Source organism: Anabrus simplex, chromosome 1 (assembly GCF_040414725.1).
Source record: "Anabrus simplex isolate iqAnaSimp1 chromosome 1, ASM4041472v1, whole genome shotgun sequence".
NCBI lineage: Eukaryota > Metazoa > Arthropoda > Insecta > Orthoptera > Tettigoniidae > Anabrus > Anabrus simplex.
In genome coordinates, this window is record NC_090265.1 from 794,831,313 (window position 1) to 794,844,989 (window position 13,677).

The window sequence follows — 13,677 nt, forward strand, 5'->3', positions numbered from 1 at the left end:
TTTCAGATGTATAAACACACCTACCAATGTTCGTTAATCTCGTTAATAAGAGTTTTGTCTGTACATTGCTCAGAATTAAAAAATAATGCTACTTCTGTATCGGTTGTGCCCATAGTAAGAAGGAAATGAAATTGTTAATTTTCTAGCGTGTCTGTCTGTATGCATCACAAGAAAATGGCTTAACAGAATTTTATTATAATCGGGGTGTAAAGTCGGTAAATATGGCATTACAGTCTAGGCTATAAACAATTTTGTTCATGCTGGGTGAAATCGTAGGTTTGGGGAAGGCCTAAAACGTAATTCTACTGGGCGAGTTGGCCATACGGTTAGGGGCGCGCAGCTGTAAGCTTGCATCCGGAAGATAGTGGGTTCGAATCCCACTGTTGGCAGCCCTGAAAATGGTTTTCCGTGGTTTCCCATTTTCATAGTAGGCAAATGCTGGGGCTGTACCTTAATTATGGCAACGGTCACTTCCTTCCCATTCCTAGGCCTTTCCTATCCCATCGTCGCCATAAAACCTATCTGTGTCGGTGCGACGTACACCAAATAGCAAAAAAATAGTCTTAAATATCTATGTTATTAGGGGTCCTATCAATAAATACTACATTTAAAAAAACTATTATGTATTATATAGTTTTACCATACAGAATATAACAAAAATTCATGAATTTAGACTTATACCGCTTAGTCCACATCAATGACGAGCATCGCGTGAAGACTGAAGACTGTCCTTAACGAGAAAAAAATTGTGAAGGAATGACTGCTTGAAAAGAAAGACAAGAGGGACTCATGAAAGGAGGAAGAAGGACTCCCTTTACATTGGATGCCCCTAACATCACAGAGTTGGAAGAAAACAATGTGAAAGCCTACAATATCAAAAACCCATAAAATTGATTAACAATAACATTACACTGACTATTGTTTGTTATGATGTACTCTGTGTCTTCTGCTGTCATTCACCTCCAATTAATGGGATTACTGCTGCATCCCAAGTAGAACAGCATACCTGAATATTGGTGGGAAGTAGCTGGGGAGCTAGATAACTTTCTTTTTTAGCCTGCCATTCCTCCAGTTCATACATGTTCTGATAACTACTGGTACGTGTCACACTGTTTCATCATAGTATTCAAGCTATTCGATCCCTGCTCCGAGGCACTGATAGGAGCAAGGAGCGTGTACACTTAACGGAAAACAGTAAAGCAGTGTTCAACGGTGTCTGTGGCCGGATCATTCTAGCTCTGGAACTTGGATCTGTTAAAATGCCAACCTAGTGGAGAGATAGCTTGGAATGATGTTAGTAGTGAATAAACTTCAGTGAAGTTTTTAAAAGTAGGAACGATCATAAAATGAAGATAAAGTTGGAATTTAAGAGAATAAATTGGGGCAAATACTCTTTTATTGAAAGAGGCATAAGGGATTTGAATAATTTACAACAGGAGACGTCTGATAAATTTCCAACTCGTTTGAAATCATTCAAGGAAATACAAGGTAAACGACTGATAGGAAATCTGCCACCTGGGCGACAGCTCTAAATGCAGATTGGTGGTGGCTGATTTATTGAGGTGACAGAGGTAAACAATGATAGTGAATCTGTGAACTGGGCTACAACCCTAACTTTGTAAGTAAGTATATTTCTATTGGTAGATTGGTGGGTCCCTGGCAAGCATTAAGGAAGGATATCTCTCTTCTCTGCTGCTTCAGGCACTGGTAACTTATACATTTTTATATGCTTCTACTGTTTTCACAGCAAGGGTAACTTACCTATCCATGATCGAATCGCTACTTAAACTTGGTCTTGAGTTAATTCAGTTTTGGTCTATTTGTGCAATTTTGGTATCATAGATGTTTATGTCGATCTTTGGGACGACTGCTTTTCAAGAGTAAATATGTTGGAAGATACTATTTATTTCTTTACCTTTCACCTTAACATCTAGTACACGTTTCGAGAATATTATGCATTCTCTTCCTCAGCTAGTGGATTAAAATTCAGTATACAATAAGACCTGACTAAAATAGGGGGGCCCCCATTAAAAATTCAAAACAATGAGTATTACAATGTAATTCTATGTTTGTACCATCCAAATTTGTAAGTGTTACATTGTACATCCAAATTTTTTTAAGTGTTACATTGTAATACTCATTGTTTTGAATTTCTAATAGGGCCCCCCTATTTTAGTCAGGTTTTATTGTATACTGAATTTTAATCCACTAGCTGAGGAAGAGAATGCATAATATTCTCGAAACATGTACTAGATGTTAAGGTGAAAGGTAAATAAATAAATAGTATTGACTAGGCAGACCATCTTCCAACATATTTACTGTTACTAAGTCAATACGGATCCAATCCCGACCATCATAGTCAAGATTATTAATAATGCTTTTCAAGAGACGGTACCATAGAGATTACCAACATGACTTGGTAGGTATTATTTGCATGTACAGTGTGCGCACCTTTTAGTGATACATGCTGATCCTAGTGCTGAATAGGTCAAACTCGGTTGTCTTCGAGATTCGTATTCGCAACCTTTGAAACACAAACTGTGAATCGCTTATGCATCGCTGTGCAACATCTGGCGTACACTTTACGTACTAGTACTGCTGTTGTTTACACAGCAAAGCCAAACTATAGACTTTATGCTAGGAACAAGATTCACATCGAGAAATGTTATATAATGTTAAATAATGTACGTGTGACACAGTTGTTAGCGTAAGATAACAAATGTTTAGAAAATTCATATTGATCGATCATATTATCCATTAAATTCAGATTTCATTTCCATTCAGTTGGCAACATAACCAGAACCCGAAGAGATCCCTCCTTACTCCTCAAAACCGTACAAAGTAATATCGCTAAAAGGTGCGGGGACTATATATTTGTCACCAGATACACAAAATGACGGAAATAGTTAATCCATAGAAGGATTTTGATTAACACTGTGCATTAACTCCTCCACTCAAACAGTCTGTTTTAACTGTGCAGGAGAGGTCCACTGCTCTTTAATTCAATAAAATTATAATGTCCCACCATCCTAGTAAAAAAATTGCTGATCCAACATCTACAAAGTATGATTTTGAAACGCTGTTGCAAGGGATAGTACCAAGCATATCGTCGTTGCCAGGACGAAACCTTCTATGTGATAATATTTTTGGAGATATACTGACCTGCAGCATATACCTTTGTGAAGAGCGAGAATGCCTTGACAATATTCACACAATATTGCACCTTAGATGACAGACCCTTACGGGCCAAAGTTCTAAGCTAAAATATTTCACATAGGAGGTTTTGTCCCGGCAGCGAGGATATATCAGTAGATAAGTTATAACACACCAGAAAAACATACTACAATTCTGTCTTAAGAGAAAAAAACTGATAGTGTGATCAAGCAGGATGTAAGAAGTTCTGCAAACAGATAATAAGTATTATAAAGATTTAACTCTAAGAAGTTCGGCAAACAGATAATAAGTATTATAAAGATTTAACTCTAAGGCTTGTGGTCCATGTAGAGTGTCCTGGTAGCAATAAGCAGTTATTCAACACTTCAGTGCTTAACTGAATGATTCTGGAAATCAAACTTACATGCATTATCAGATAAACAAAACAACAGGTTTGCACACAAACTTTAAAATGTATGCTTATTACAGATGCACTCCTTCCTGAAGATTAAAAGTGAGTAATCAAACTGACTGCAATAACTTACTTCAACGATAGCATCTTCGTCTTCATCTTCCTCTTCTTCCTCCTCTTCTATTTCTGGTTGATCTGGACCTTTTCTTGCTCTCGGTGCTGCTTGCTGAGGATCTTCCTTATTAAGAATCTCTTCTTCATCTTCTTCAAAATCCTCAAACTCAGCAAATTCATTAGCTTCAATCTCATCCCCATAATGAGCAGAAGCCCATATTTGTGTTCCAACGAGTACAATATGTAACACAACGAGAATCAGCCTCATATTGGATAATCAACTGGAAGATAGGAATAAAATTGGAGATGAATGTATTGAACACCAATTTAAAACTTTAATAATATAAGACATTTTACTACACAGCATGTATAGAATCTGCACACAAAGAGGTTATGTGTGCTATAATCACTCTAGTTAGGCGCTCACAATTTCACTTTATAGAAAATAGAAATGCATGAAATGCAGCAATTTAAATACCTGAGTTGTAAATGATAACCTCAATTGTGATTCCATAATAATTGCACACAACTATATCATTCAGCCCACGAGAGTTAATGAATAAGCTCACAATAAGTGTTAATACTTGCCTCTTTAAACCTGCTTAAAATTACGAACGTATAATTTCAAAATAATTTAGCAATTCATTACTATGTTACTAAGAGGATGAACTAATGAAAAAACATGTGTTTGTTTCACGATAGCGGCATTTGTCGCTCACTCTGTGATTTTTCTGTGAACTATTTTCAACGTGGAACTCACGTATGCCATCTGTTAGCGAAGAACAGAAATAATAGAATGAATGAACTACCGGCGGTGTTTGGTTTCGTGCTTTGCGCCGTGAATGTTTATATTATTTCGCTCAGGTGAGTGCGGAGAGACCGTGTTTGCCGTGCTTGTTGAAGAGTGTTCGCTGTCTCGCGTTGTATTTATATGTGTATTTGACAGTCGGTGCTCGTTTACAGTGACTACTCGTGTCAGATTTTTCGAATTGGTAACAGTTTGAGGTCAAAATTATAACTCGTGAATAAACCAGTTATATTTCTGTGTTTGACAGATATTCGACACTTGCGGGTCACTTGTAAGTATCACAGGTGTATGTAATCATACTCCCCTCATCTGTAATAAAATATTTGTATCTCATTTAAAATGTGTGCTTCACATTGAATTGTGTTTGCTGTTGTCATCTACTTTTAATGGACTTTATTTTATTTCATCTTCCGTACCGCCTCCCCGCCCCCCTTGCTCGGTTATGATGTATGACATCATAAAGAATAAATTGTATTGCTCCATTTGCCTTCTTCAGAAGAGTCATTTTTTTTTGTTTTGTTTGGTTTTGACTTACAGAATTCTTACTCCTCTTCAAAATGAATGAAGAAAATCTTCACTTGGCCCAGGCAATGGTAGGGATGAATTTGGAGGACAGGCCTCAAACTCCCAAGAAGACAGTTGTTGGTAGGGTTCAAGAGAAACTCCAAGGATTTAGGTAAGTTTTATTTCTATAAATGTACTTGGAAATGAAATGACCGACTCACATTCTTTATAGACTGGTCTATTGTCCTCTACACTTCATTTCGGAATATATCTTTTGCTGACAAGTGTAAGAGTTTGTTTACTCTTCCTCGCTGCTACTTATTGTGTTTAAAACTGGTGATTGTCCATTCAAAGATATGAGCTTCATTGAAGTTTCCGTATTGAACTGAGATCACAGAGATGAGATACGGTATCTATTAGGTTCCATCTCATCTCTGTGGCGATTGTCCATTCGAGAGAGACTTTGAATATCTTAAGTAAGTGTTCTGACACTACCATTCAACAACTACTTGTAGCAAATAGGCTTGGTATATATGGAAGTAATAACTTCTCTCATACAACTGGAACGTTAAATATGAGAACAAATTCTGAAGTCAGAACAGTTTAATCCTTAGTAACATTGGTCAGACATCATTTTTATATGCTGACATCTTTTGTAGAATTCCTGTCAAAAGATTTCGAAGTTAGACTTCATTGTCTTATCAAATTATGAACAAAACATTTTGTTCACCTGTTCCACATTGTTAAGTGCATTTGCTCTGTAATAAAAATACATCAGACTGAAGTGAAAAGAGGAGGTTTATAGTTTTACTCCGTGAAGAATATTTAGCAAAATATATGACAAATGCTTGAAAAATATTGGTACCTAAAGATATAATAATTTATTGATTGCAGCCAATTGCCATATAAGAAAGAGAATGTTTGGCAAAAATGAATAAAAAGATAATGTGTTTTAGCATCGTCACACAAGAACATTGATTTTTTATTTCTTTTTTATATTTTTGCAAACCTGCATGCAATATCTGTCATATTTCTTGCTACATATTTCACAGATATGTGAGGATATGAAAGTTCAATGCAGAACACTCTGTAAAGTAATATCTCTTGCAGCTTTGCTTACTCATGATTCCTTTCTTTGATACTCTATTTTTTGTGGTTGTCAGAGGATTTAAAACCATACCGTATCTAAATAAGGTCTTAATAGAATGCCTAGCTCAACAATTTCAGATATATTCTTTTTTAATGATAAATTAATATTGATTTTGCTGTTAGGTTCATTGCCTAATGACAAAAAGTAACAATAAAGCAAAAAGAAACAATACAAACATGATTATCATATCATTATTGAAGAACAAGAATACCACATACTCAAAGTGGTACTGGGATGTCTGTTGTGGAGTTAAAATACACCTTCCTTCTTCCAGAAATGAATATTTATAAGTTACTCGTATTAACTAATTGTCATACTCATATAAATATATTTAATGTCCTTTCCTTTTTTTTCTCTCCCTTTACTTAATCTGCACAAAATATCTGTCACATTGTCTGTGTAACATATATTTTCTTTCTTTTCTATGCTTTTCTCCTTTCAAGTACTCCCATAGCATAATCCATCCATGTCATTCTGGCATTTCTTTTTACTCCAGAATATTTTACCATATTATCAAAACTTACTACCATACATATTCCTTTGTTGATCCTGCACATGGCCCTCTTGACATAGTAAAGAATATAAATGCAATAGTCCAAACACATTCCACTACAAAACAAAGCCATGACTTTATTTACTGGGCACAAATATATTAGGCCCTACCATGTTTCCTGTTTCAATATGTTTGCACAAAGCAAGTGGCTGTGTGGATTGGGTGCCGTAGCTGTCAGCTTGCATTCGGGAGACAGAGGGTTTCAATGCCCACTGTTGTTAGCCGTGGAGATGATTTCCTGTGGTTTCCCATTGGCCACGATTGCTTCCTTCCTGATCCTAGCTTTTTCTTATCCCTCTCGCCATAAGACCAATCCCTGTCAGTGCGCCATAAAGCCAATTGTAAGAAAGAAAGAAAAAATATTTGGACTGAATGGCTTTCCAGTGGTTCCGTGCCCCTTTGATACAACTACACTTATACTGCCTCATTTAAATGTATTAGAAACAGCAGATCCAATTTACCACCCTTTGGAACCCTTCTGCATTCACCCTAACTTGTTGTAATGTAGAAACTCTCCTCCCACCTTTGTCCATCATATCCTTTCCCCCCATTTTTTTTTTCAATTGGTTTTACGTTGCACCGATACAAATGGGTCATATAGCTACAATGTGATAGGAAAGGCCTAGGAGTGGAAAGAGAGTGGCCGTGGCCTTAATTAATCTTCAGCCCCAACATTTGCCTGGTGTGAAAATGGGAAACCATGGAAAAACAGTGGGGTTCGAACCCAGCTGCGCGCTCCTAAGTGCATGGTCAACTCTCCCAGTAAAATTTATTCTACCCTCTCTGCTGCTCTTTGGTTTATTCTCATGATCTCCCCCTTAGAATATTTTATGATTTTCCCAATTGAAAGCTTAAATTAATTAATGGCAAAGTACTTTGTCATCTTCTGTACTTCTTATTTCTTTCTTTCTTAATCCGTTTACCCTCCAGGGTTGGTTTTTCCCTCGGACTCAGCGAGGGATCCCACCTGGAGCATGAGACTTTGGGTAGGGGTATACAACTTGATAGGAGGACCAGTACATCGCCCAGGCAGAAGAGGGAAGGAAGCGGTCATGGCCTTAAGTTAGGTACCATCCCGGCATTTGCCTGGAGGAGAAGTGGGAAAACCACTTCCAGGATGGCTGAGGTGAGGATCGAACCCTCAGTTGACCTCCCGAGGCTGAGTAGACCCTGTTCCAGCCCTAGTACCACTTTTCAAATTTCGTGGCAGAGGCGGTGGTTCTGTACTTCTGTTAATTATATTTGCCTTATTGGAAGTATTTTGATCCTCAGGGCTCATCACTACTCTAATAATATTTTTAACTTGAAATAGTGGAAAAAAGAGATGATTTGTTCCCAGAGTTTATAATATAAAATATGTGAAGAGCATTGCATATTGTACTGTATTTAGCTTTACGGATACATATTGGTGGATGTTGATGAAGCATGGTAAAACATTTTCACCGTTTCTAGGCTATAAGTTCCTAGATATAACACTTTTTTTTTTTTTTTTTTTTTTTTTTTTGTGAATGGAAAGCATTTTGTATGGAGGTAAAGAGTAATTGGGAATTTAAATTCTTGTTTGTGGTCACTGTGAAATTTAATTACTTCATGAGGAAAATCCATGTAGGTATCAAAAACTTGAATATTTAAGAACGTAAGTGGGGAGGAGATATGGTTAAGAAATTAAATATGAATATTAACTATTAAAAATTAGCAAACCGAGCGAGTTAGCCGTGCGGTTAGGGTCGCGCAGCTGTGAACTTATATTCGGGAGGTGGTGGTTTCGAATCCGACCGTCGGCAGCCCTGAAATTGGTTTTCCGTGGTTTCCCATTTTCACACCAGGCAAATGCCGGGGCTGTACCTTAATTAAGGCCACGGCCCCTACCTTAACAATCCTAGCCCTTTCTCATCTTTCCGTCGCTGAGAAACTTGGATGTGTTAGTGCCATGTTAAACCGGAAAAAACCGAGCTCGATCAGTATTCGGGAGATAGTGGGTTCGAACCACACTGTCGGCAGCCCTGAAGATGGTTTTCCGTGGTTTCCCATTTTCACACCAGGCAAATGCTGGGGCTGTACCTTAATTAAGGCCACGGCCGCTTCCTTCCCACTCCTAGCCCCTTCCTGTCCCATCGTCGCCATAAGACCTATCTGTGTCAGTGCGACGTAAAGCAACTTGCAAAAAAAAAACGAAAAAGGAAAGAAAAATAACAAAATAGCAGGAATAAAAAAGATTTCTGCTTGAATATTTTGTTTCTGACTACGATTGTTAGATATATCGTACTTTCAGTGAAAATATTGAAAGCTACTTAATATGCTAGGTGTAGTGTCTTAACAGAACAATATTGTGAGGTCTTTAGGATGGTAGGCCCTATATAGTGTGCCAAACTGGCATGTTTTATTACTAAAAAGGAAGAAAGCAGTTTGAGATCCTTTAAAAGCTTAATGAACCGACTCAGACCGTCGTAAAAGTAGACTGATGTTTGTTTCTATTTACAATTATGATATTCAGTCCAGTATAGGATTTTATTACTGAAGGGAAAATAAAAAGCTTTTATAATGATGGGAATTAAATCTTACTCATGTCTTCATCACCTTTGTTCCATTACGTTCTGCATTTTCGCCGGCCTGAATGACTCAGGTGTTATAAGCGCTGGTCTTCAGAGCAAGTTCGGTCCCGGCTCAGTCCGGTGTATTTAAAAGTGCACAAATATGTCAGCCTCTTATGGGTGGTTTTACTGGCACGTAAAAGAATTCCTGCGGGGAAAAATTCTGGAACCTCAGCTTCTCCGAAGATAAAAATAAATACTGTAAATCCAAAACTGAAGTAAATTTAGGAAATGATGTCTTAAAGGAAGTAGATGGATTTTGTTTCTTGGGTAGTAAAATAACCAACAATGGCAGAAGTAAGGAGGACATAAAATGCAGGCTAGCACAAGCAAGGAGGGCCTTTCTTAAAAAAAGAAAGTTTCTCACTTCAAACATTGATATAGGAAATATGTTTTTTTAAGACTTTCGTCTGGAGCTTAGCGGTGTATGGAAGTGAAACATGGACCATAACTAGCTCAGAAGGAAAGAGGATAGAAGCTTTTGAAATGTGGTTTTGCCGAAGAATGCTGAAGGTGAGATGGGTAGATCGGTTTACGAATAAAGAGATACTGAATTGAGTTGGTGAGAGGAGAGTGATTTGGCTAAATTTGAAGAGAAGAAGAGATAGAATGATAGGACACATCTTAAGACACCTAGGTCTTGTACTGTTGGTTTTTTTGAGACAAGTGTAGGCAGTGTAAACGGTATGAATATGACAAGCAGATTAGATCAGATGGAGGATGTAGCAGTTATGTACAAATGAAAAGGTTAACACAATATAGGGTGGAATGAAGAATAACATCAAACCAGTCTATGCTCTGATAACTCAAACAGCATTACTATTATTATGTACTTCCGGGATTCAAATTTATTAGAGAACAGGTTTCTGGAGATTCAAATGTATTGGAAAGTCTCAATCGAGTTTTTAGTTAAGTACTCGCCTATTGTGTTTGTGTGTGGAATGTTTTTCCTCCTGTTTCTATGCTTCTTCTTCTTCTTAGTATTTGATGGACTTCACTTACGTCCAGCCACCAGCCTGAATGCTCAGTGTACTTGGTCTTCGGTTGAGAAGGTCCTGGTTGGATTTCTGGCCGGGCCATGGATTTTAACTGAAATGAAATGGCGCATGGCTTTTAGTGCCGGGAGTGTCCGAAGACATGTGAGCCTGGGACCCCTGTGGCCAAAGGTAGCACGCTAACCATTTAGCCATGGAGTCGGACACGGATTTTAACTGCTTATGGTCCATTCCTCTGGGTGTTTGTGTTTGTCCCAATGCACTCCTCTTCGTATACACACCACGATACGAACTACCTCAGAAACACGCAATAGTGAATACGTCCCTCCACAACTGGTTGGCGTCAGGGAGGGCATCAAGCCGTAAAACTGAGCCATATCCGTATGAAGTACCGAACCCTGTAAATTTGAGAAGAGGTCAGGTTGATGATGATTATTATTATTATTATTGAATTAAATCTGCATACGCCCTATTGCTATCTTTTGGAAATTTTTAATTGCATACCTTATTAATCTTGTGCAATTCTGTTAAATTTCCAATAATTTGCATATCAAGATTATAACTCTGCCAGCTTTGTCAATGGACTGCCGCTAATACGAGCATTAGCTCATGGGATCTTTGAAAGAATAAAATTAAAACAGTAGATTGCAGGTTTTCAAGACTGTCTGCCATTACAACCAAGTCTTCAGCATTACCCAAACTGTTGAGAAGATGTCCACCGAGACTTATCCCACCCTGACCGTTTATGGCAGTCAACAAATGCTAGTTGCTTTACGTCGCACCGACACAGATAGGTCTTATAGCGACGAAGTCAACAGATGATCCATGTACACTATGATCAGTAATGGTTATTGGTCATGGCTTCTCTGTCCCGTGTAATTCAGTCTCTGGACCATCAAGGGAAATGGAAGGAAGATTTAAAAAATAATAGTTACTTCAAGGTATTATGTACCGTAAATACATGGACTCTATACCGTACTGATTATTCAGATTAAGGGGCCTTAATATCGACGTATCGGATTTAAAAAAAAAGCCGAAGGTCCATAAGGCAGAATAATGAAACTCCATTGTGCTCGCAACCTTATACTGATAAGGTCGGCAGAAAACCGAAGTTGACCGAAGCAGGTCGGACAAGAAAAGAGGATCGGGAAGCCGTGCCAGTCTCTCTCTCTCTCACGCACACTATACCGCACTTCAGAAGTCAAGTTATCACCGGAAGTAGTTACGATAGAAGGGATGATAATCAGTGGCGTATACTGAGGGCTACCAAGGCTTTCGGAGAAGCCCAAACCTCAAATGCGAACTATGGAAATCCAAAGCACATTATAATGTAAGCATCTGACCCATTAATCCACTTACAAAACTTGAAAGAAATGAGAATAAACGTCGCACATATTTCTGAGAGCAAGGCATCGGAGACTGATATTCCAGCCCAGATTCTCGACCTTCTACCCTCGCGCGGCATGCTGCTGTGTATCGGATAGGAACGGGACCGAGGGGATAAGTGTGCTAGGCTTCGCTCCGTCAGATCGCCACAACTATCAACCATGCGTTTCATCGTGTATACTTCCTCACCTTATAATTCTGACGTAATTATATATAGATAAGAGTACTGATATTTCACTCCCGTTTACTTCCGCATCCTTGTAGGAAGACACTGCAGGGCTGCTGTTATAGAAGTAATAGTTTTCTTTTTATAGATAGATCTGCTAAAAATGGAATGCTGTCTTTCAGATTCATTGTTTTCTTTTGTTGGTTGGAATCGAACCCGTGATCATGGGTCAGACACCACCACTGATCTCCCGAGGAACGATGGGTTCGACTGCTGGCAATGCTGTAAAATTCAAAATTGTAATAATAATGGAGCATGACATCGGTTTAGGCTTGGTGGCGACCTAATGAGGATAAAATGAATGGCGAAGACGTCATAAACATCCAGTCCCCAAGCCAGGGGAAGTAACAGTATGACGGGTTGATTATGAAAATGGAACCGGGGCCATCGGACCAAAGGCAAGCATTCTATCCATTTAGCCACAGACCCAGACTTTAATTTGCTAAACCTTAGGCTATCATCTCCACTGATCAGGTGTTGAGTATTGGCAGAGGCCAGGGCAGTAGCTTGTGAAGCAGTCTTGACAACACAGTAGGCTTCTCTGTTGGCTATTGGGTGCAGCTTGTGATAGTACATATATCACACCCCCGAATTATATGTAGAAGTTAGAGATATTATTGTCAGTATTCGATTTATTATTATTATTATTATTATTATTATTATTATTATTATTATTATTATTATTATCAGTATTTCATTTGTATATTTTGCCATTTATATTGGTAAGCTGGAAGATATCCACATATGTAGGTATGAGTAATTTGTTTTGCACCAGTGGGAAAACATTGCTGTAATAACTCTGGTAATTTGAATGAGTCATCTGGCTACCCCAGTGTGTGTTGTGATGTACTTGTGTCAGGGAATTCCATTTGTCATGTATATATCCCAGCCTGATGAGATGAGCTTGTTGTTGTACCAGGGAAAGTTTGGTGATTCATGAAAACTCCCCAGAGTTTGTTATTATCTTGGGAGGAAGAAGTAGTTCAGGGCTTGGTCTTGATTTGAGATCACTCATGATTGGCTGGCAAGCACCAATCCAGACGTCTCATCTGAGAGGAGGGGGATGTTGATGTCTATAAAGGTTGATGATACGGCGGCAACCAGTGGATTGTATTAGGACATTGTAAGAGAGATTGTATGAGACATTGTAAGGGTGATTGTAGAGGTGATTGTAAAGGAACGAGAAGGAAGATAACTACAACTACAACTGACACACTGTACGGGAAGGAAGTGGTGCTGATACACGGTACTGGATTGACATGGCTGCAATGGACTGGACTTCAAACGTTCGTGGAGCGTAGTCGTGTTATGTTCGTAGAAAGTGGCTGATTGTGGAGAGTGCTTGCGCATTAAGTATTGTAGCACTTGTGGCGGCCTAGCATTATACGTTGGTGAAAGCTATCTCAGACTTTCCATAAATTTATGTTGAGGATCGACAGACGTGTGTATATATCTTTACAACAAGTGTTAAAATATGTGAACACAGTAGTACAAGGTACAGTATCTGTGTGATGTGATAACTGCCGATTATGAGAATCGGTAAGTCGAATTCATAGAGACAGTGAAGTGTATTTATCTTCATACATGTACATTGTTCATCGGACTATTTACAAATGGTAACTTAGTTCTCACTTTCGTTTTCCCACGGTTTTCATTATTGTTGTTGTTGTAAATATGGAGTCTTCCAGCAATATTTTATGTGTGTATTATATGTATAATGTTGTATGTTGATGAGGTGCTCATGCACGGAATTTGTTAAGAATATAGTTAGCTATTTTAGAATCA

At 38.3% G+C, this 13,677-nt stretch overlaps 2 protein-coding genes across 3 annotated transcripts in view; one reads left to right on the plus strand and one right to left on the minus strand.

Moving 5' to 3' along the window:
• LOC136857540 (PAT complex subunit CCDC47) overlaps positions 1-4,375 on the minus strand; it is a 94,628-nt gene extending 90,253 nt beyond the window's left edge. Inside the window, exons 1-2 of the mRNA XM_067136267.2 lie at positions 4,268-4,375; positions 3,699-3,960 (exon numbers count right to left, since the gene is read on the minus strand). Coding sequence (XP_066992368.1) covers positions 3,699-3,947 — 249 coding nt within the window. The 5' untranslated portion in view covers positions 3,948-3,960; positions 4,268-4,375. The remainder of the gene's footprint in view (positions 1-3,698; positions 3,961-4,267) is intronic.
• A 178-nt stretch (positions 4,376-4,553) lies between these two features.
• The window catches only part of LOC136857542 (NAD kinase), a 933,739-nt gene continuing 924,615 nt past the window's right edge, over positions 4,554-13,677 (plus strand). Inside the window, exons 1-2 of one of the 2 annotated variants that reach the window (XM_067136273.2) lie at positions 4,554-4,758; positions 5,025-5,163. In XM_067136273.2, coding sequence (XP_066992374.2) covers positions 5,045-5,163 — 119 coding nt within the window. In that variant the 5' untranslated portion in view covers positions 4,554-4,758; positions 5,025-5,044. The remainder of the gene's footprint in view (positions 4,759-5,024; positions 5,164-13,677) is intronic. The other variant, XM_067136272.2, reaches the window with a different exon arrangement.